The sequence below is a fragment of the Heptranchias perlo genome, unplaced genomic scaffold (assembly GCF_035084215.1).
Source record: "Heptranchias perlo isolate sHepPer1 unplaced genomic scaffold, sHepPer1.hap1 HAP1_SCAFFOLD_160, whole genome shotgun sequence".
NCBI lineage: Eukaryota > Metazoa > Chordata > Chondrichthyes > Hexanchiformes > Hexanchidae > Heptranchias > Heptranchias perlo.
In genome coordinates, this window is record NW_027138859.1 from 2,127 (window position 1) to 26,933 (window position 24,807).

A 24,807-nucleotide genomic window follows, 5' to 3' on the forward strand; every position below is an offset into this window, starting at 1 on the left:
GCGATCTTATTGAAACATATAAGATTGTGAAGGGGCTTGATCGGGTGGATGCGGTGAGGATGTTCCCAAGGATGGGTGAAACTAGAACTCGGGGGCATAATCTTAGAATAAGGGGCTGCTCTTTCAAAACTGAGATGAGGAGAAACTTCTTCACTCAGAGGGTAGTAGGTCTGTGGAATTTGCTGCCCCAGGAAGCTGTGGAAGCTACATCATTAAATAAATTTAAAACAGAAATAGACAGTTTCCTAGAAGTAAGGGGAATTAGGGGTTACGGGGAGCGGGCAGGAAATTGGACATGAATTTAGATTTGAGGTTAGGATCAGATCAGCCATGATCTTATTGAATGGCGGAGCAGGCTCGAGGGGCCGATTGGCCTACTCCTGCTCCTATTTCTTATGTTCTTATGGACACAGTTTTCAATGTGGGTCTGACCAGAACTGGACACAGTGCTCGAGGTGGGTCTGACCAGAACTGGATCCCCTCCCCTCCCGTCAGAGACCCAGGTACACTGGGCTGGTTTCCCCTCCCCCACTGATTACACTGGGCTGGTTTCCCCTCCCCCACTGATTACACTGGGCTGGTTTCCCCTCCCCCACTGATTACACTGGGCTGGTTTCCCCCCACTCCCCCACCGGTGCTGTGTTTCGTGGGGAGGGCGAGTTATCCCAGTGTACAGTCTCTCACCTTTCAGCATGGTTTGCTGGTGTTTGGCTGTACAGATTAACCTGCTGATTCCCTCGATGACTTGGCTCTTAGAGTCCAGCTCTTTCTCTCTTGGTTTCTTACTTAAAAACATCACTGGAAGGACAGAGAAAAACAACATTCAGAAACATTGCTCAGTAAGAGAGCGTGCAGTCGCTGCCCACCTGATAGATCAGTGTGTGCACACACCCCCCTGTGCAGGCATTGCCCACCTGATAGATCAGTGTGTGTACACACACCCCTGTGTGGCACTGCCCGCCTTGATAGATCAGTGTGTGTACACACCACCCAGTGTGGCACTGCCCACCCCGATAGATCAGTGGGTGTACACACCCCCCTGTGTGGCACTGCCCACCCCGATAGATCAGTGTGTGTACACACCTCCCTGTGTGGCACTGCCCACCCCGATAGATCAGTGTGTGTACACACCACCCAGTGTGGCACTGCCCACCCCAATAGATCAGTGTGTGTACACCCCCCCCTGTGTGGCACTGCCCACCCCGATAGATCAGTGGGTGTACACACCCCCCAGTGTGGCACTGCCCGCCTTGATAGATCAGTGTGTGTACACCCCCCCCTGTGTGGCACTGCCCACCCTGATAGATCAGTGTGTGTACACACCCCCCTGTGTGGCACTGCCCACCCCGATAGATCAGTGTGTGTACACCCCCCCTGTGTGGCACTGCCCACCCCGATAGATCAGTGTGTGTACACACCCCCCTGTGTGGCACTGCCCACCCTGATAGATCAGTGTGTGTACACACCCCCCTGTGTGGCACTGCCCACCCCGATAGATCAGTGTGTGTACACACCCCCCCCCCGTGTGGCACTGCCCACCCCGATAGATCAGTGTGTGTACACACCCCCCTGTGTGGCACTGCCCACCCCGATAGATCAGTGTGTGTACACCCCCCCTGTGTGGCACTGCCCACCCCGATAGATCAGTGTGTGTACACACCCCCCTGTGTGGCACTGCCCACCCTGATAGATCAGTGTGTGTACACACCCCCCTGTGTGGCACTGCCCACCCCGATAGATCAGTGTGTGTACACACCCCCCCCCCGTGTGGCACTGCCCACCCCGATAGATCAGTGTGTGTACACACACCCCTGTGTGGCACTGCCCACCCCGATAGATCAGTGTGTGTACACATCCCCCTGTGTGGCACTGCCCACCCCGATAGATCAGTGTGTGTACACACCCCCCTGTGTGGCACTGCCCACCCCGATAGATCAGTGTGTGTACACACACCCCTGTGTGGCACTGCCCACCCCGATAGATCAGTGTGTGTACACACCCCCCTGTGTGGCACTGCCCACCCTGATAGATCAGTGTGTGTACACCCCCCTGTGTGGCACTGCCCACCCCGATAGATCAGTGCGTGTACACACCCCCCTGTGTGGCACTGCCCACCCCGATAGATCAGTGTGTGTACACACCCCCCTGTGTGGCACTGCCCACCCTGATAGATCAGTGTGTGTACACACCCCCCTGTGTGGCACTGCCCACCCTGATAGATCAGTGTGTGTACACCCCCCCTGTGTGGCACTGCCCACCCCGACAGATCAGTGTGTGTACACACCCCCCTGTGTGGCACTGCCCACCCCGATAGATCAGTGTGTGTACACACCCCCCTGTGTGGCACTGCCCACCCTGATAGATCAGTGTGTGTACACACCCCCCTGTGTGGCACTGCCCACCCTGATAGATCAGTGTGTGTACACACCCCCCTGTGTGACACTGCCCACCCGATAGATCAGTGTGTGTACACACACCCCTGTGTGGCACTGCCCACCCTGATAGATCAGTGTGTGTACACCCCCCCCTGTGTGGCACTGCCCACCCCGATAGATCAGTGTGTGTACACACCCCCCTGTGTGGCACTGCCCACCCCGATAGATCAGTGTGTGTACACCCCCCCCCCTGCGTGGCACTGCCCACCCCGATAGATCAGTGTGTGTACACACCCCCCTGTGTGGCACTGCCCACCCCGATAGATCAGTGTGTGTACACACCCCCCTGTGTGGCACTGCCCACCCTGATAGATCAGTGCGTGTACACACCCCCCTGTGTGGCACTGCCCGCCTTGATAGATCAGTGTGTGTACACACCTCCCTGTGTGGCACTGCCCACCCTGATAGATCAGTGTGTGTACACCCCCCCTGTGTGGCACTGCCCACCCTGATAGATCAGTGTGTGTACACACCCCCCTGTGTGGCACTGCCCACCCCGATAGATCAGTGTGTGTACACACCCCCCTGTGTGGCACTGCCCACCCTGATAGATCAGTGCGTGTACACACCCCCCTGTGTGGCACTGCCCGCCTTGATAGATCAGTGCGTGTACACACCCCCCTGTGTGGCACTGCCCGCCTTGATAGATCAGTGCGTGTACACACCCCCCTGTGTGGCACTGCCCACCCTGATAGATCAGTGTGTGTACACACCCCCCTGTGTGGCACTGCCCACCCTGATAGATCAGTGTGTGTACACACCCCCCTGTGTGACACTGCTCACCCTGATAGATCAGGGTGTGTACACACCCCCCTGTGTGGCACTGCCCGCCTTGATAGATCAGTGTGTGTACACACCCCCCTGTGTGGCACTGCCCGCCTTGATAGATCAGTGTGTGTACACACCCCCCTGTGTGGCACTGCCCACACTGATAGATCAGTGTGTGTACACACCCCCCTGGGTGGCACTGCCCACCCCGATAGATCAGTGTGTGCACACACCCCCCTGTGTGGCACTGCCCACCCTGATAGATCAATGTGTGCACACCCCCCCCCCTGTGTGGCACTGCCCACCCTGATAGATCAGTGTGTGTACACACCACCCAGTGTGGCACTGCCCACCCCGATAGATCAGTGTGTGCACACACCCCCCTGTGTGGCACTGCCCACCCTGATAGATCAGTGTGTGTATACCCCTCCCTGTGTGGCACTGCCCACCCTGATAGATCAGTGTGTACACACCCCCCCGCAGTGTGGCACTGCCCACCCCGATAGATAAGTGTGTGTACACACCCCCCTGTGTGGCACTGCCCACCCCGATAGATCAGTGTGTGTACACACCCCCCTGTGTGGCACTGCCCACCCCGATAGATCAGTGTGTGTACACACCCCCCTGTGTGGCACTGCCCACCCTGATAGATCAGTGTGTGTACACTCCCCCCTGTGTGGCACTGCCCACCCCGATAGATCAGTGTGTGTACACACCCCCCTGTGTGGCACTGCCCACCCCGATAGATCAGTGTGTGTACACACCCCCCTGTGTGGCACTGCCCACCCTGATAGATCAGTGTGTGTACACACCCCCCTGTGTGGCACTGCCCACCCTGATAGATCAGTGTGTGTACACCCCCCCCTGTGTGGCACTGCCCACCCTGATAGATCAGTGTGTGCACACCCCCCCCTGTGTGGCACTGCCCACCCCGATTGATCAGTGTGTGTACACCCCCCCTGTGTGGCACTGCCCACCCCGATAGATCAGTGTGGGTACACACCCCCCTGTGTGGCACTGCCCACCCCGATAGATCAGTGTGTACACACCCCCCTGTGTGGCACTGCCTGCCTTGATAGATCAGTGTGTGTACACACCCCCCTGTGTGGCACTGCCCACCCTGATAGATCAGTGTGTGTACACACCCCCCTGTGTGGCACTGCCCGCCTTGATAGATCAGTGTGTGTACACACCTCCCTGTGTGGCACTGCCCACCCTGATAGATCAGTGTGTGTACACCCCCCCTGTGTGGCACTGCCCACCCTGATAGATCAGTGTGTGTACACACCCCCCTGTGTGGCACTGCCCGCCTTGATAGATCAGTGTGTGTACACACCCCCCTGTGTGGCACTGCCTGCCTTGATAGATCAGTGTGTGTACACACCTCCCTGTGTGGCACTGCCCACCCTGATAGATCAGTGTGTGTACACACACCCCTGTGTGGCACTGCCCACCCTGATAGATCAGTGTGTGTACACCCCCCCCTGTGTGGCACTGCCCACCCCGATAGATCAGTGTGTGTACACACCTCCCTGTGTGGCACTGCCCACCCTGATAGATCAGTGTGTGTACACCCCCCCTGTGTGGCACTGCCCACCCTGATAGATCAGTGTGTGTACACACCCCCCTGTGTGGCACTGCCCACCCCGATAGATCAGTGTGTGTACACACCCCCCTGTGTGGCACTGCCCGCCTTGATAGATCAGTGTGTGTACACACCCCCCTGTGTGGCACTGCCCGCCTTGATAGATCAGTGTGTGTACACACCCCCCTGTGTGGCACTGCCCACCCTGATAGATCAGTGTGTGTACACACCCCCCTGGGTGGCACTGCCCACCCCGATAGATCAGTGTGTGCACACACCCCCCTGTGTGGCACTGCCCACCCTGATAGATCAGTGTGTGCACACCCCCCCTGTGTGGCACTGCCCACCCTGATAGATCAGTGTGTGTACACACCACCCAGTGTGGCACTGCCCACCCCGATAGATCAGTGTGTGCACACACCCCCCTGTGTGGCACTGCCCACCCTGATAGATCAGTGTGTGTACACCCCTCCCTGTGTGGCACTGCCCACCCTGATAGATCAGTGTGTACACACACCCCCCGCAGTGTGGCACTGCCCACCCCGATAGATAAGTGTGTGTACACACCCCCCTGTGTGGCACTGCCCACCCCGATAGATCAGTGTGTGTACACACCCCCCTGTGTGGCACTGCCCACCCCGATAGATCAGTGTGTGTACACACCCCCCTGTGTGGCACTGCCCACCCTGATAGATCAGTGTGTGTACACACCCCCCTGTGTGGCACTGCCCGCCTTGATAGATCAGTGTGTGTACACCCCCCCCTGTGTGGCACTGCCCACCCTGATAGATCAGTGTGTGCACACCCCCCCCTGTGTGGCACTGCCCACCCCGATTGATCAGTGTGTGTACACACCCCCCTGTGTGGCACTGCCCAACCCGATAGATCAGTGTGGGTACACACCCCCCTGTGTGGCACTGCCCACCCCGATAGATCAGTGTGTGCACACACCCCCCTGTGTGGCACTGCCCGCCTTGATAGATCAGTGTGTGTACACACCCCCCTGTGTGGCACTGCCCACCCTGATAGATCAGTGTGTGTACACACACCCCTGTGTGGCACTGCCCGCCTTGATAGATCAGTGTGTGTACACACCTCCCTGTGTGGCACTGCCCACCCTGATAGATCAGTGTGTGTACACCCCCCCTGTGTGGCACTGCCCACCCTGATAGATCAGTGTGTGTACACACCCCCCTGTGTGGCACTGCCCGCCTTGATAGATCAGTGTGTGTACACACCCCCCTGTGTGGCACTGCCCGCCTTGATAGATCAGTGTGTGTACACACCTCCCTGTGTGGCACTGCCCACCCTGATAGATCAGTGTGTGTACACAACCCCCTGTGTGGCACTGCCCACCCTGATAGATCAGTGTGTGTACACCCCCCCCTGTGTGGCACTGCCCACCCCGATAGATCAGTGTGTGTACACACCTCCCTGTGTGGCACTGCCCACCCTGATAGATCAGTGTGTGTACACCCCCCCTGTGTGGCACTGCCCACCCTGATAGATCAGTGTGTGTACACCCCCCCCTGTGTGGCACTGCCCACCCCGATAGATCAGTGTGTGTACACACCCCCCTGTGTGGCACTGCCCACACCGATAGATCAGTGTGTGTACACACCCCCCTGTGTGGCACTGCCCACCCTGATAGATCAGTGTGTGCACACCCCCCCCTGTGTGGCACTGCCCACCCTGATAGATCAGTGTGTGTACACACCACACAGTGTGGCACTGCCCACCCCGATAGATCAGTGTGTGCACACACCCCCCTGTGTGGCACTGCCCACCCTGATAGATCAGTGTGTGTACACCCCTCCATGTGTGGCACTGCCCACCCTGATAGATCAGTGTGTACACACACCCCCCGCAGTGTGGCACTGCCCACCCCGATAGATAAGTGTGTGTACACACCCCCCTGTGTGGCACTGCCCACCCCGATAGATCAGTGTGTGTACACACCCCCCTGTGTGGCACTGCCCACCCCGATAGATCAGTGTGTGTACACACCCCCTGTGTGGCACTGCCCACCCTGATAGATCAGTGTGTGTACACACCACCCTGTGTGGCACTGCCCGCCTTGATAGATCAGTGTGTGTACACCCCCCTGTGTGGCACTGCCCACCCTGATAGATCAGTGTGTGTCCACCCCCCCCTGTGTGGCACTGCCCACCCCGATAGATCAGTGTGGGTACAACCCCCCTGTGTGGCACTGCCCACCCCGATAGATCAGTGTGGGTACACACCCCCCTGTGTGGCACTGCCCACCCTGATAGATCAGTGTGTGTACACACCCCCTGTGTGGCACTGCCCACCCCGATAGATCAGTGTGTGTACACATCCCCCTGTGTGGCACTGCCCACCCCGATAGATCAGTGTGTGTACACACCCCCCTGTGTGGCACTGCCCACCCCGATAGATCAGTGTGTGTACACACCCCCCTGTGTGGCACTGCCCACCCTGATAGATCAGTGTGTGTACACACCCCCCTGTGTGGCACTGCCCACCCCGATAGATCAGTGTGTGTACACCCCCCCCCTGTGTGGCACTGCCCACCCCGATAGATCAGTGTGTGTACACACCCCCCTGTGTGGCACTGCCCACCCCGATAGATCAGTGTGTGTACACACACCCCTGTGTGGCACTGCCCACCCTGATAGATCAGTGTGTGTACACACCCCCCTGTGTGGCACTGCCCACCCTGATAGATCAGTGTGTGTACACACCCCCCTGTGTGGCACTGCCCACCCCGATAGATCAGTGTGTGTACACACACCCCTGTGTGGCACTGCCCACCCCGATAGATCAGTGTGTGTACACCCCCCCCTGTGTGGCACTGCCCACCCCGATAGATCAGTGTGTGTACACACACCCCCTGTGTGGCACTGCCAACCCTGATAGATCAGTGCGTGTACACACCCCCCTGTGTGGCACTGCCCACCCCGATAGATCAGTGTGTGTACACACCCCCCTGTGTGACACTGCCCACCCTGATAGATCAGTGTGTGTACACACCCCCCTGTGTGGCACTGCCCACCCTGATAGATCAGTGTGTACACACACCCCCGCAGTGTGGCACTGCCCACCCCGATAGATAAGTGTGTGTACACACCCCCCTGTGTGGCACTGCCCACCCCGATAGATCAGTGTGTGTACACACCCCCCTGTGTGGCACTGCCCACCCTGATAGATCAGTGTGTGTACACACCACCCAGTGTGGCACTGCCCACCCCGATAGATCAGTGTGTGTACACACCCCCCTGTGTGGCACTGCCCACCCTGATAGATCAGTGTGTGTACACACCACCCAGTGTGGCACTGCCCACCCTGATAGATCAGTGTGTGCACACACCCCCCTGTGTGGCACTGCCCACTCTCATAGATCAGTGTGTGTACACCCCTCCCTGTGTGGCACTGCCCACCCTGATAGATCAGTGTGTACACACCCCCCCCGCAGTGTGGCACTGCCCACCCCGATAGATAAGTGTGTGTACACACCCCCCTGTGTGGCACTGCCCACCCCGATAGATCAGTGTGTGTACACACCCCCCTGTGTGGCACTGCCCACCCCGATAGATCAGTGTGTGTACACACCCCCCTGTGTGGCACTGCCCACCCCGATAGATCAGTGTGTGTACACACCCCCCTGTGTGGCACTGCCCACCCTGATAGATCAGTGTGTGTACACACCCCCCTGTGTGGCACTGCCCGCCTTGATAGATCAGTGTGTGTACACCCCCCTGTGTGGCACTGCCCACCCCGATAGATCAGTGTGGGTACACACCCCCCTGTGTGGCACTGCCCACCCCGATAGATCAGTGTGTGTACACACCCCCCTGTGTGGCACTGCCCGCCTTGATAGATCAGTGTGTGTACACACCCCCCTGTGTGGCACTGCCCGCCTTGATAGATCAGTGTGTGTACACACCTCCCTGTGTGGCACTGCCCACCCTGATAGATCAGTGTGTGTACACCCCCCCTGTGTGGCACTGCCCACCCTGATAGATCAGTGTGTGTACACACCCTCTGTGTGGCACTGCCCGCCTTGATAGATCAGTGTGTGTACACACCCCCCTGTGTGGCACTGCCCGCCTTGATAGATCAGTGTGTGTACACACCCCCCTGTGTGGCACTGCCCACCCTGATAGATCAGTGTGTGTACACACCCCCCTGTGTGGCACTGCCCACCCCGATAGATCAGTGTGTGTACACACCCCCCTGTGTGACACTGCCCACCCTGATAGATCAGTGTGTGTACACACACCCCTGTGTGGCACTGCCCACCCTGATAGATCAGTGTGTGTACACACCCCCGTGTGGCACTGCCCGCCTTGATAGATCAGTGTGTGTACACCCCCCCCTGTGTGGCACTGCCCACCCTGATAGATCAGTGTGTGTACACCCCCCCCTGTGTGGCACTGCCCACCCCGATAGATCAGTGTGTACACACACCCCCCGCAGTGTGGCACTGCCCACCCCGATAGATAAGTGTGTGTACACACCCCCCTGTGTGGCACTGCCCACCCCGATAGATCAGTGTGTGTACACACCCCCCTGTGTGGCACTGCCCACCCCGATAGATCAGTGTGTGTACACACCCCCCTGTGTGGCACTGCCCACCCTGATAGATCAGTGTGTGTACACACCACCCTGTGTGGCACTGCCCGCCTTGATAGATCAGTGTGTGTACACCCCCCTGTGTGGCACTGCCCACCCTGATAGATCAGTGTGTGTACACCCCCCCCTGTGTGGCACTGCCCACCCCGATAGATCAGTGTGGGTACAACCCCCCTGTGTGGCACTGCCCACCCCGATAGATCAGTGTGGGTACACACCCCCCTGTGTGGCACTGCCCACCCTGATAGATCAGTGTGTGTACACACCCCCTGTGTGGCACTGCCCACCCCGATAGATCAGTGTGTGTACACATCCCCCTGTGTGGCACTGCCCACCCCGATAGATCAGTGTGTGTACACACCCCCCTGTGTGGCACTGCCCACCCCGATAGATCAGTGTGTGTACACACCCCCCTGTGTGGCACTGCCCACCCTGATAGATCAGTGTGTGTACACACCCCCCTGTGTGGCACTGCCCACCCCGATAGATCAGTGTGTGTACACCCCCCCCCTGTGTGGCACTGCCCACCCCGATAGATCAGTGTGTGTACACACCCCCCTGTGTGGCACTGCCCACCCCGATAGATCAGTGTGTGTACACACACCCCTGTGTGGCACTGCCCACCCTGATAGATCAGTGTGTGTACACACCCCCCTGTGTGGCACTGCCCACCCTGATAGATCAGTGTGTGTACACACCCCCCTGTGTGGCACTGCCCACCCCGATAGATCAGTGTGTGTACACACACCCCTGTGTGGCACTGCCCACCCCGATAGATCAGTGTGTGTACACCCCCCCCTGTGTGGCACTGCCCACCCCGATAGATCAGTGTGTGTACACACCCCCCTGTGTGGCACTGCCCACCCTGATAGATCAGTGTGTGTACACACCCCCCTGTGTGGCACTGCCCACCCTGATAGATCAGTGTGTGTACACACACCCCTGTGTGGCACTGCCCACCCTGATAGATCAGTGTGTGTACACACCCCCCTGTGTGACACTGCCCACCCGATAGATCAGTGTGTGTACACACACCCCCTGTGTGGCACTGCCAACCCTGATAGATCAGTGCGTGTACACACCCCCCTGTGTGGCACTGCCCACCCCGATAGATCAGTGTGTGTACACACCCCCCTGTGTGACACTGCCCACCCTGATAGATCAGTGTGTGTACACACCCCCCTGTGTGGCACTGCCCACCCTGATAGATCAGTGTGTACACACACCCCCGCAGTGTGGCACTGCCCACCCCGATAGATAAGTGTGTGTACACACCCCCCTGTGTGGCACTGCCCACCCCGATAGATCAGTGTGTGTACACACCCCCCTGTGTGGCACTGCCCACCCTGATAGATCAGTGTGTGTACACACCACCCAGTGTGGCACTGCCCACCCCGATAGATCAGTGTGTGTACACACCCCCCTGTGTGGCACTGCCCACCCTGATAGATCAGTGTGTGTACACACCACCCAGTGTGGCACTGCCCACCCTGATAGATCAGTGTGTGCACACACCCCCCTGTGTGGCACTGCCCACTCTCATAGATCAGTGTGTGTACACCCCTCCCTGTGTGGCACTGCCCACCCTGATAGATCAGTGTGTACACACCCCCCCCGCAGTGTGGCACTGCCCACCCCGATAGATAAGTGTGTGTACACACCCCCCTGTGTGGCACTGCCCACCCCGATAGATCAGTGTGTGTACACACCCCCCTGTGTGGCACTGCCCACCCCGATAGATCAGTGTGTGTACACACCCCCCTGTGTGGCACTGCCCACCCCGATAGATCAGTGTGTGTACACACCCCCCTGTGTGGCACTGCCCACCCTGATAGATCAGTGTGTGTACACACCCCCCTGTGTGGCACTGCCCGCCTTGATAGATCAGTGTGTGTACACCCCCCTGTGTGGCACTGCCCACCCCGATAGATCAGTGTGGGTACACACCCCCCTGTGTGGCACTGCCCACCCCGATAGATCAGTGTGTGTACACACCCCCCTGTGTGGCACTGCCCGCCTTGATAGATCAGTGTGTGTACACACCCCCCTGTGTGGCACTGCCCGCCTTGATAGATCAGTGTGTGTACACACCTCCCTGTGTGGCACTGCCCACCCTGATAGATCAGTGTGTGTACACCCCCCCTGTGTGGCACTGCCCACCCTGATAGATCAGTGTGTGTACACACCCTCTGTGTGGCACTGCCCGCCTTGATAGATCAGTGTGTGTACACACCCCCCTGTGTGGCACTGCCCGCCTTGATAGATCAGTGTGTGTACACACCCCCCTGTGTGGCACTGCCCACCCTGATAGATCAGTGTGTGTACACACCCCCCTGTGTGGCACTGCCCACCCCGATAGATCAGTGTGTGTACACACCCCCCTGTGTGACACTGCCCACCCTGATAGATCAGTGTGTGTACACACACCCCTGTGTGGCACTGCCCACCCTGATAGATCAGTGTGTGTACACACCCCCGTGTGGCACTGCCCACCCCGATAGATCAGTGTGTGTACACACCCCCCTGTGTGGCACTGCCCACCCTGATAGATCAGTGTGTGTACACCCCCCCCTGTGTGGCACTGCCCACCCCGATAGATCAGTGTGTGTACACACCTCCCTATGTGGCACTGCCCACCCTGATAGATCAGTGTGTGTACACCCCCCCCTGTGTGGCACTGCCCACCCTGATAGATCAGTGTGTGTACACCCCCCCTGTGTGGCACTGCCCACCCCGATAGATCAGTGTGTGTACACACCCCCCTGTGTGGCACTGCCCACCCCGATAGATCAGTGTGTGTACACACCCCCCTGTGTGACACTGCGCACCCTGATAGATCAGTGTGTGTACACACCTCCCTGTGTGGCACTGCCCACCCTGATAGATCAGTGTGTGTACACACCCCCCTGTGTGGCACTGCGCACCCTGATAGATCAGTGTGTGTACACCCCCCCCTGTGTGGCACTGCCCACCCCGATAGATCAGTGTGTGTACACACCCCCCTGTGTGGCACTGCCCACCCCGATAGATCAGTGTGTGTACACACACCCCTGTGTGGCACTGCCCACCCTGATAGATCAGTGTGTGTACACACCCCCCTGTGTGGTACTGCCCACCCTGATAGATCAGTGTGTGTACACCCCCCCCTGTGTGGCACTGCCCACCCCGATAGATCAGTGTGTGTACACACCCCCCTGTGTGGCACTGCCCACCCCGATAGATCAGTGTGTGTACACACCCCCCAGTGTGGCACTGCCCACCCTGATAGATCAGTGTGTGTACACACCCCCCTGTGTGGCACTGCCCACCCCGATAGATCAGTGTGTGTACACACCCCCCTGTGTGGCACTGCCCACCCTGATAGATCAGTGTGTGTACACACCCCCCTGTGTGGCACTGCCCGCCTTGATAGATCAGTGTGTGTACACACCCCCCTGTGTGGCACTGCCCACCCCGATAGATCAGTGTGTGTACACACCCCCCTGTGTGGCACTGCCCACCCCGATAGATCAGTGTGTGTACACCCCCCCCCCTGTGTGGCACTGCCCACCCCGATAGATCAGTGTGTGTACACACCCCCCTGTGTGGCACTGCCCACCCCGATAGATCAGTGTGTGTACACACACCCCTGTGTGGCACTGCCCACCCTGATAGATCAGTGTGTGTACACACCCCCCTGTGTGGCACTGCCCACCCTGATAGATCAGTGTGTGTACACACCCCCCTGTGTGGCACTGCCCACCCCGATAGATCAGTGTGTGTACACACACCCCTGTGTGGCACTGCCCACCCCGATAGATCAGTGTGTGTACACCCCCCCCTGTGTGGCACTGCCCACCCCGATAGATCAGTGTGTGTACACACCCCCCTGTGTGGCACTGCCCACCCTGATAGATCAGTGTGTGTACACACCCCCCTGTGTGGCACTGCCCACCCTGATAGATCAGTGTGTGTACACACACCCCTGTGTGGCACTGCCCACCCTGATAGATCAGTGTGTGTACACACCCCCCTGTGTGACACTGCCCACCCGATAGATCAGTGTGTGTACACACACCCCCTGTGTGGCACTGCCAACCCTGATAGATCAGTGCGTGTACACACCCCCCTGTGTGGCACTGCCCACCCCGATAGATCAGTGTGTGTACACACCCCCCTGTGTGACACTGCCCACCCTGATAGATCAGTGTGTGTACACACCCCCCTGTGTGGCACTGCCCACCCTGATAGATCAGTGTGTACACACACCCCCGCAGTGTGGCACTGCCCACCCCGATAGATAAGTGTGTGTACACACCCCCCTGTGTGGCACTGCCCACCCCGATAGATCAGTGTGTGTACACACCCCCCTGTGTGGCACTGCCCACCCTGATAGATCAGTGTGTGTACACACCACCCAGTGTGGCACTGCCCACCCCGATAGATCAGTGTGTGTACACACCCCCCTGTGTGGCACTGCCCACCCTGATAGATCAGTGTGTGTACACACCACCCAGTGTGGCACTGCCCACCCTGATAGATCAGTGTGTGCACACACCCCCCTGTGTGGCACTGCCCACTCTCATAGATCAGTGTGTGTACACCCCTCCCTGTGTGGCACTGCCCACCCTGATAGATCAGTGTGTACACACCCCCCCCCGCAGTGTGGCACTGCCCACCCCGATAGATAAGTGTGTGTACACACCCCCCTGTGTGGCACTGCCCACCCCGATAGATCAGTGTGTGTACACACCCCCCTGTGTGGCACTGCCCACCCCGATAGATCAGTGTGTGTACACACCCCCCTGTGTGGCACTGCCCACCCCGATAGATCAGTGTGTGTACACACCCCCCTGTGTGGCACTGCCCACCCTGATAGATCAGTGTGTGTACACACCCCCCTGTGTGGCACTGCCCGCCTTGATAGATCAGTGTGTGTACACCCCCCTGTGTGGCACTGCCCACCCCGATAGATCAGTGTGGGTACACACCCCCCTGTGTGGCACTGCCCACCCCGATAGATCAGTGTGTGTACACACCCCCCTGTGTGGCACTGCCCGCCTTGATAGATCAGTGTGTGTACACACCCCCCTGTGTGGCACTGCCCGCCTTGATAGATCAGTGTGTGTACACACCTCCCTGTGTGGCACTGCCCACCCTGATAGATCAGTGTGTGTACACCCCCCCTGTGTGGCACTGCCCACCCTGATAGATCAGTGTGTGTACACACCCTCTGTGTGGCACTGCCCGCCTTGATAGATCAGTGTGTGTACACACCCCCCTGTGTGGCACTGCCCGCCTTGATAGATCAGTGTGTGTACACACCCCCCTGTGTGGCACTGCCCACCCTGATAGATCAGTGTGTGTACACACCCCCCTGTGTGGCACTGCCCACCCCGATAGATCAGTGTGTGTACACACCCCCCTGTGTGACACTGCCCACCCTGATAGATCAGTGTGTGTACACACACCCCTGTGTGGCACTGCCCACCCTGATAGATCAGTGTGTGTACACACCCCCGTGTGGCACTGCCCGCCTTGATAGATCAGTGTGTGTACACCCCCCCCTGTGTGGCACTGCCCACCCTGATAGATCAGTGTGTGTACACCCCCCCCTGTGTGGCACTGCCCACCCCGATAGATCAGTGTGTGTACACACCTCCCTATGTGGCACTGCCCACCCTGATAGATCAGTGTGTGTACACCCCCCCCTGTGTGGCACTGCCCACCCTGATAGATCAGTGTGTGTACACCCCCCCTGTGTGGCACTGCCCACCCCGATAGATCAGTGTGTGTACACACCCCCCTGTGTGGCACTGCCCACCCCGATAGATCAGTGTGTGTACACACCCCCCTGTGTGACACTGCGCACCCTGATAGATCAGTGTGTGTACACACCTCCCTGTGTGGCACTGCCCACCCTGATAGATCAGTGTGTGTACACACCCCCCTGTGTGGCACTGCGCACCCTGATAGATCAGTGTGTGTACACCCCCCCCTGTGTGGCACTGCCCACCCCGATAGATCAGTGTGTGTACACACCCCCCTGTGTGGCACTGCCCACCCCGATAGATCAGTGTGTGTACACACACCCCTGTGTGGCACTGCCCACCCTGATAGATCAGTGTGTGTACACACCCCCCTGTGTGGTACTGCCCACCCTGATAGATCAGTGTGTGTACACCCCCCCCTGTGTGGCACTGCCCACCCCGATAGATCAGTGTGTGTACACACCCCCCTGTGTGGTACTGCCCACCCTGATAGATCAGTGTGTGTACACCCCCCCCTGTGTGGCACTGCCCACCCCGATAGATCAGTGTGTGTACACACCCCCCAGTGTGGCACTGCCCACCCTGATAGATCAGTGTGTGTACACACCCCCCTGTGTGGCACTGCCCACCCCGATAGATCAGTGTGTGTACACACCCCCCTGTGTGGCACTGCCCACCCCGATAGATCAGTGTGTGTACACCCCCCTGTGTGGCACTGCCCACCCTGATAGATCAGTGTGTGTACACACCCCCCTGTGTGGCACTGCCCACCCCGATAGATCAGTGTGTGTACACCCCCCCCAATGTGGCACTGCCCACCCTGATAGATCAGTGTGTGTACACCCCCCCTGTGTGGCACTGCCCACCCCGATAGATCAGTGTGTGTACACACCCCCCTGTGTGGCACTGCCCACCCCGATAGATCAGTGTGTGTACACACCCCCCTGTGTGGCACTGCCCACCCCGATAGATCAGTGTGTGTACACACCCCCCTGTGTGGCGCTGCTGGGTCTTTTTGTGGTTCCAGTACCACTCCAATCTGTTTGACTCTTAACTGCCTTCTCAAATGACTTAGCAAATCACTCAGTCGTATCAAACTGCGACCACGAATATGGACTGTAGTGGTTCAGGAACGAGGCCGATTTTCTTCCCTGAAGGACATTAATGAACCAGTTGGATTTTTAATGACAATCTGACAGCTTTTGGGTCACTTTTACTGACACCAACTTTTTATTAACAGATTTCTTAAACTGAATTCAAATTCTCAAACTGCCATGGTGGGATTTGAACTCATGTTCTCTGGGTTATTTCCTGGTTCCCCACATTATTAGGACCGCTGCTCTTTTTGATATATATTAATGACCTGGACTTTGTTATAGAGGGTATAATTTCAAAGTTTGCAGATGACACGAAACTCAGAAATGTAGTAAACAATGTGGAGGATAGTAACAGACTTCAGGAGGACAGAGACTGACTGGTGAAATGGGCAGACACATGGCAGATGAAATTTAACGCAGAGAAGTGTGAAGTGATGCGGTTTGGTGGGGGGAATGAGGAGAGGCAATATAAACTAAATGCTACAATTTTAAAGGGGATGCAGGAACAGCGAGACCTGGGGGAGGATGTACACAAACCTTTGAAGGTGGCAGGACAAGTTGATAAACTGTTAAAAAAGCATATGAGATCCAGGGCTTTATTAATGGAGGCAGAGAGTACAAAAGCAAGGAAGTTATGCTAAACCTTTATAAAACACTGGTTCGGCCTCAACTGGAATATTGTGTTCAAATCTGGGCACCGCACTTTAGGAAGGATGTGAAGGCCTTAGAGAGGGTGCAGAGGAGATTTACTAGAATGGTTCCAGGGATGAGGGACTTCAGTTATGTGGATAGACTGGAGAAGCTGGGATTGTTCTCCTTAGAGCAGAGAAGGTTAAGAGGAGATTTGATAGAAGTGTTCAAAATCATGAAGGGTTTAGATAAAGTAAATAAAGAGAAACTGTTCCCATTGGTGGAAGGGTCGGGAACCAGAGGACACGGATTTAAGGTGATTGGCAAAAGAGCCAGAGGCGACACGAGGAAACATTTTTTTACTCAGTGAGTAGTTATGATCTGGAATGTGCTGCCTGAAAGGGCGGTGGAAGCAGATTCAATCGTGGCTTTCAAAAAGGAATTGGATAAATACTTGAAGGGAAATAATTTGCAGGGCTACGGGGAAAGAGCTGGCACGGGCTCGATGGGCCGAATGGCCTCCTGCTGTGCTGTATCCATTCTATGATTGTAAGGGGAGACCTAATAGAGGTGTTCAAAGTTCTGAGGGGTTTACCAGAGCAAGTAGGGAGAAACTGTTTCCTCTGGCAAGTGGATCGATAACCAGAGGTCATAGATTTAAAATAATCAGCAAAAGAACCAGAGGGGAAAAGAGGAGAATTTTTTTTCACACAGAGGGTTGTTATGATCTGGAACGCACTACCTGAAAGGGCGGTGGAAGCAGATACCATAGGAACTTTCAAAAGGCAATTGGACATGTATTTGGAGGGGACTAATTTGCAGGTGTAAGAGCAGAAAATGCTCGTAATACTCAGCAGGTCAGGCGGCATCTGTGGAGAGTTAACCTTTCAAGTCAATCACCCTTGGTCAGAACTGACGAAAGGTCATCGACTAGAAACATCTGTTTCTGTCTCCACAGATGTTGCCTGACCAGCTGAGTATTTCCAGCATGTTCTGCTCTTATTTCAGATTTCCAGCATCTGCAGTATTTTGCTATCGCTACTAATTTTGCAGAGTTATGGGGAACAAGCCTCTGGCCGGGGTGTGGGACTAAATTGGGCAGCTCTTTCAAACGGCCTCCTTCTGTGCTGTAAGATTCTAGGATTAGTGAACCAGTTGGGTTTTTACAACAATCCGACAGATCCCATGGATATTATTCCTGGTGCCAGCCCAAAAGTTATCAGATTTATTGAATGCAATTCACCACTTTGGGATTTGAACTCACAACCTTTGGGTTACGAGCTCAGTAGCACAGTCACTACACTGCCCTAGCTCTCTCCAGACACAGTCTAAGTTTGGAAGCACAGAGGCTGGAACTGTACTGTTGGGTGTTCTTCATGGTTTAAGGGGGCGTAGTATGAAAATTTTACAGACCCCAGCAATATAGTTTACTGAAATCCTGGTGGCAGCCCTGCCCAGCTCATGGTCTGTAGGACGGGTGAACCTGACACTCACGCATGTAATCAGTTAGCTCAACAGCCACCGCATCCCTGCAGATTAGTCACCAAGTGAATATACATCCTGTAATTACACGTGAGAGTGAGGTGAGGCAGCAGTTTAACATGTACATGCACTCCCAAAGAGGGTGTGGAGTTCGTGCTGTCACTTGATGGATCATTTCCCGACAGGGAGCTGATTCAGCAGTTAATGCAAAATGCTGTCTCTCTGGATATTAAATGATACCTGAACTTCAAACAAACTCGGCTCTAAACCACAAGGAGCTACGGGGAGCGGGCAGGAAATTGGACATGAATTTAGATTTGAGGTTAGGATCAGATCAGCCATGATCTTATTGAATGGCGGAGCAGGCTCGAGGGGCCGATTGGCCTACTCCTGCTCCTATTTCTTATGTTCTTATGTTCTTATGAGCTGTTCCGCATCTCATCAATTACACGTCCCACCTGAGAGGAGACAGCACAGGGAAGAGATTTAAAAAACCATACTGTGGGCACTGTGTGAATTCAATTAAGGAACGACTGATTGAAAGGTAGCAAATGTAACCCCACTATTCAAGAAAGGAGAGAGAGAGCAAACAGGGAACTACAGGCCAGTTAGTCTGACACCAGTCCTCGGGAAAATGCTGGAATCCATTATTAAGGAAGTGGTAACAGGGCACTTAGAAAATCATAATATGATTAGGCAGAGTCAACATGATTTTATGAAAGGGAAATCATGTTTGACAAATTTATTAGAGTTTTTTGAGGATGTAACTAGCAGGGTAGATAAAAGGGAACCAGTGGATGTCGTATATTTGGATTTTCAAAAGGTATTCGATAAGGTGTCACATAAAAGGCTGTTACACAAGATAAGGGCTCATGGGGTTGGGGGTAATATATTAGCATGGATAGAGGATTGGTTAACGGACAGAAAACAGAGAGTAGGGATAAACGGGTCATTCTCAGGTTGTCAGGCTGTAACTAGTGGGGTACCGCAAGGATCAGTGCTTGGGACTCAGATATTTACAATCTATATAAATGACTCAGATGAAGGGACTGAGTGTAATGTATCCAAGTTTGCTGACGATACAAAGCTAGGTGGGAAAGTAAGCTGCGAGGAGGACTCAAAGAGTCTGCAAAGGGATATAGACAGGTTAAGTGAGTGGGCAAGAAGGTGGCAGATGGAGTATAATGTGGGGAAATGTGAGGTTATTCACTTTGGTAGGAAGAATAGAAAAACAGAATATTTTTTAAATGGTGAGAAACAATTAAATGTTGGTGTTCAGAGAGAATTGGGTGTCCTCGTACAAGAAACACAAAAAGTTAACATGCAGGTACAGCAAGCAATTAGAAAAGCAAATGGCATGTTGGCCTTTATTGCAGGGGGTTGGAGTACAAGAGTAAGGAGGTCTTGCTGCAATTATATAGGGCCCTGGTGAGACCTCACCTGGAGTACTGTGTACAGTTTTGGTCTCCTTATCTAAGGAAGGATATACTTGCCTTGGAGGCGGTGCAGAGAAGGTTCACTAGATTAATTCCTGGGATGAGAGGGGTGTCCAATGAGGCAAGATTGAGTAAAATGGGCCTATACTGTCTGGAGTTTAGAAGAATGAGAGGTGATCTCATTGAAACATATAGGATTCTGTGTGGGCTTGACAGGGTAGATGCTGAGAGGCTGTTTCCCCTTGGCTGGAGAGTCTAGAACTAGGAGGCATAGTCTCAGGATAAGAGGTCGGCCATTTAAGACTGAGAGAAGGTGGAATTTCTTCACTCAGAGGGTTGTGAATCTTTGGAATTCTCCACCCCAGAGGGCTGTGGATGCTGAGTCAATGAATATATTCAAGGCTGAGATCGATAGATTTTTGGACTCTAGGGGAATCAAGAGATATGGGGATCGGGCAGGAAAGCGGAGTCGAGGTTGAAGATCAGCCATGATCTGATTGAATGGCGGAGCAGGCTTGAGGGGCCATGTGGCCTACTCCTGCTCCTATTACCTATGTTCTTATGATTCGTTGACTCTGTAGATGATACTATAAGGGAAATGGGAGATGAAACCTGTTTACACAAGAGAGGGACCTGGGTGGGGTGGCGGGTCAGGCTGACCTTTCACTCTGTGGGACCTGCGGTCAAATCCTGCCCCTGACAGAGGGGATGAAGGGCTCCTCTCTCTCTGATGGGGGACTGGATGGGGCAGAGGGTCACACACTGTCCTTTCACCCTCTGGGACCTGGGCTCAAATCCCACCCCTGACAGATGGAAGGCAAGTATCCACTGTATCCTGGCTCAAGGCCACAGCCCAGAAGTGCCCTAATTCCAGTGTGCTCCTGAGGTTTGGGCTGAAATACAGTGTTGAGATATATGTAGAAGGAGCCTTTACCCTGAACCTCATTCGTGGTGCACCTGACATTAGCACCCTGAAACAGAAAGGATGCCAAGCCCCAATTTTATAAAACACTGGTTCGGCCTCAACTGGATTATTGTGTCCAATTCTGGGCTCCACACTTTAGGAAGGACGACAAGGCCTTAGAGAGGGTGCAGAGGAGATTTACTAGAATGGTGCCAGGGATGAGGGAATTCAGTTACACGGAGAGACTGGTGAAGCTGCATACAGTTGTGGTGTCCATACTTAATAAAAGACATACTTGCTCTCGAGGCAGTACAAAGAAGGTTCACTCGGTTAATCCCGGGGATGAGGGGGCGGACATATGAGGAGAGGTTGAGTAGATTGGGACTTTACTCATTGGAGTTCAGAAGAATGAGAGGCGATCTTATTGAAACATCTCAGATTGTGAAGGGGCTTGATTGGGTGGATGCGGTAAGGATGTTCCCAAGGATGGGTGAAACTAGAACTCGGGGGCATAATCTTAGAATAAGGGGCTGCATCTTTCAAAACTGAGATGAGGAGAAAGTTCTTCACTCAGAGGGTAGTAGGTCTGTGGAATTTGCTGCCCCAGGAAGCTGTGGAAGCTCCATCATTAAATAAATTTAAAACAGAAATAGCCAGTTTCCTAGAAGTAAAGGGAATTAGGGGTTACGGGGAGCGGGCAGGAAATTGGACATAAATTTCGATTTGAGGTTAGGATCAGATCAGCCATGATCTTATTGAATGGCGGAGCAGGCTCGAGGGGCTGATTGGCCTACTCCTGCTCCTATTTCTTATGTTCTTATTAAGCTGGGATTGTTCTCCTTAGAGCAGAGAAGATTATGGGGAGATTTGATAGAGGTGTTCAAAATTATGAACGATTTTGACAGAGTAAATAAGGAGAGACGGTTTCCAGTGGCAGAAGGGTCGGTAACCAGAGGACACAGATTTAAGGTGATCGGCAAAAGAACCAGAGGGGAGATGAGGAGAATTTTTTTTACGCAGCGAGTTGTAATGATCTGGAATTCACTGCCTGAAACGGCGGTGGAAGCAGATTCAATAATAACTTTCAAAAGGGAATTGGATAAATACATGGAAAAAAAAAATTTGCAGGGCTATGGGGAAAGAGCAGGGGGATGGGGCTAATTGGATATCTTTTTCAAAGAGCCAGTACAGGCACGATGGGCCAAATGGCCCCCTTGTGTGATTCTCTGGTTAACCCCTTCCCCTCACCTTGATGAGCACAAAATTCATAAACCCCAGGATGTTTACACACTGACTGACTCACACACAACGCAACTACTGAGCATGGTCTCCTCGAGCTATATTCCCCATATCTCACCCCGTGTGGTACTGTCTTTATCCAGACCCGCCCACTGAAAATGGATCCCCATCAGCCCCACTCCACTCTCACCTTTCTTATTTTTCTCCTTGGTTACCACAGTCATCAGCATGGTGGCTGGTGCCATCATCTCCCCACCGTTCGGTAGCCGGGTCACTTGGAGTGAGCGGAAGTTGCTCTTCAAGGTGTTCTTGTTGCCGATGTCCCGTTTCTCACCGTCTCTCTTCTTATCCGGCAGCTGCGTGGTCCAGTAATCGACCTGCAGTCCCATCACCTCCCCTCCGCTCCCTGGGGAGCTGCCGAGAGCACGACCCCATGGAATGAAGGAAACAGATTCTGTAAGAGCCAGAGTGCTGATTCTGACTGACTAAAACCACACACACTTTACTCAGTGAGAGTTCAGGTTTACAGTGATGTCTGTTTTTTGCTTTAATTTGTTCTGACCTGCCCTGCCCTGCCCTGCCTGGCTCGTCCCTGCCCGGCTCGGCTCTGCTCGGCCCAGCTCTGCCATGCCCTGCTCGGCACTGCCCGGCTCAGCCCTGCGCTGCCTGGCTCGGCCCTGCTTATCTCGGCTCGGCCCTGCTCGGCTCGGCCCTGCCCTGCCATCTCAGCTGATGGACCAGGACTCCATAATGGGACATACGATTCCATTGGCAGCAGTCACCTGGTAGGCATTTTCTGTCAGATTGATTCCATGACCTTGCAATCCTGGCAGGTGCCACACAGTGTGGGTAAGCGAATTGGGCTACAAAGTCCTTGCCCTATCTCTGATATAGAAGCAGGAGGAGGCCATTCAACCCCTCAAGTATGTTCTGCCATTCAATTAGATCATGGCTAGTCTGTACCTGAACTCCATTTGGTGGCCTTGCTGTTGCTTCATACCCCCTGATACCCTGACCCAACAAAAATCTATCGATCTCAGTCTTGAAATTTTCCAAGTGACCCACTGCATCAACAGCTTTTTTGGGGGAGAGAGTTCCAGATTCCCACTCCCCTTTGTGTGAAGAAGTGCTTCCTGACATCACCCCTGAACGGCCCGGCTCTAATTTTAAGGTTCTGCCCCCTCGTTCTGGACTCCCCCACCGGAGGGAATAGTTTCTCTCTATCCACCCTATCAAATCCCTTTACTATTTTAAACACCTCGATTGGATCACCCCTTAATCTTCTAAACCCAAGGGAATACAAGTCAAGTCTACGTAACCTGTCCTCGTAATTTAACCCTTTAAACCTTGGCCCACACTCCCTTCCAGCGAGAGTTGCTCACAGGGAGCGGGGTATTAAATGGGTGTGCCCAGTAGTTAACAGTGGGCTGGCTAATCCTCCATGGAAGGTGTGACAGCCGAGTCTGTTTCTCCCCTCATCTGGTGTGCACATGCCCATACTCTCCATCAATGCTCACAAGCCAGCTCAGCTCAGGATTCTTCAGTGGCTCCCAATCAAAGGCAAGTGTTCATTTTATGTTAAAAACCCCACTTTTCTGTGGAGCCAGGATCTTCCCCCAATTCCACATTCCTGGTGTTTGCCTCCCCCTCCCGCCCCGCCCCGCCCCGCTGTCCGCTCCAACCCTCTGAGGGCCCAAGGTTTATTTTCCCAGTGGGACGAGCTGCCTGTGGAGGCGGGGCAAGAATATGTAGATGAGGCCTGAGGACCAATTTTGGGCCGGCCTCAGGTCCCCCTGTTTGGGTCCAGGCTAATTTCTACCCCGAGGACTGTACCCTGTCTGAGCGGAGACCACACTGACCATGTACCAAGCCCATGCACTTTCGTCCCTCCTGCAGACTTTCATGGTTTCACCCCTGGGTGAGCTTATTGCTATCTGGCCTCCTCCATGTATCAGTATCGAGTCCCATGGGTCACTCATTTGTCCGGCCGCTGAGAATGAGCAACAGTTCCTCTCCTGATTCGTGCCCTGGGTACAGTTCCAGGGGTTCCGGCAGCCGTACGGTGCTGTAACCAGGTGACCAGAAGGTGAGAGCTGGGCAAACCCAAGACTGTGCTCACCTGCCGTCTGCACATGCTCCCGTTCAGCCAGGGCCAACGGATATTGATCCAGAGCATGGACCCGGGCTGAGGTTTCCTCTCCCTAACCCAGACGTGAGGAGGCCAAAGGTTGTGCCCCCATCTGCGACCCAGTCTAAGATCAGCTAACTCAGCATGGCCTGAGCAATGAGTCCGGGGAACTTTTGCTCTTTAGTGCTCAGCATCACTGCGGACGGTGCATTTACGCAATGAGCCATTGGTGGGCGCAGCAATCACACACAAGCACAACATTCTGCCCATAACCTCCTCTGTATACAGTCTTATCATGACCAGCCTTACCAAGCTCCTGTGAGGACGCCGGAGACGGAGGGAGAGGGTGGTGGGGTGGCATTGATATCTTTCGTGTAAGACGTGCTGCTGGGGGTTGGTGTCGGCGACAAGATACTGACATTACACATAGTGGCATCATCGGAGTCAACTAAAAAACAGATCGAACTGTCATTAATACATTGTATTTACACACGAATGTAAGGACGAGTCATTCAGCCAATAAGCGTGCTCCTCCCACAGCCCATCTACACTCTCCCCTATCATGGACTCTCCCCACCCATTTAATCTCCTCCCACAGCCCGTGTACACTCTCCCCTATCATGGACTCTCCCCACCCATTTAATCTCCTCCCACAGCCCATGTACACTCTCCCCTATCATGGACTCTCCCCACCCATTTAATCTCCTCCCACAGCCCATCTACACTCTCCCCTATCATG

General features: G+C 54.9%; 1 protein-coding gene across 1 annotated transcript in view; it reads right to left on the reverse strand.

Moving 5' to 3' along the window:
• Window positions 1–684: 684 nt before the first annotated feature.
• si:ch211-126j24.1 (phosphofurin acidic cluster sorting protein 2) overlaps window positions 685–24,807 on the reverse strand; it is a gene marked incomplete at its 3' end in the record, with an annotated part of 536,875 nt that continues 512,752 nt past the window's right edge. The window contains exons 21-23 of the mRNA XM_067977559.1: window positions 24,378–24,516; window positions 22,131–22,354; window positions 685–798 (exon numbers count right to left, since the gene is read on the reverse strand). Of these exons, the coding sequence (XP_067833660.1) occupies window positions 685–798; window positions 22,131–22,354; window positions 24,378–24,516 (477 nt within the window). The remainder of the gene's footprint in view (window positions 799–22,130; window positions 22,355–24,377; window positions 24,517–24,807) is intronic.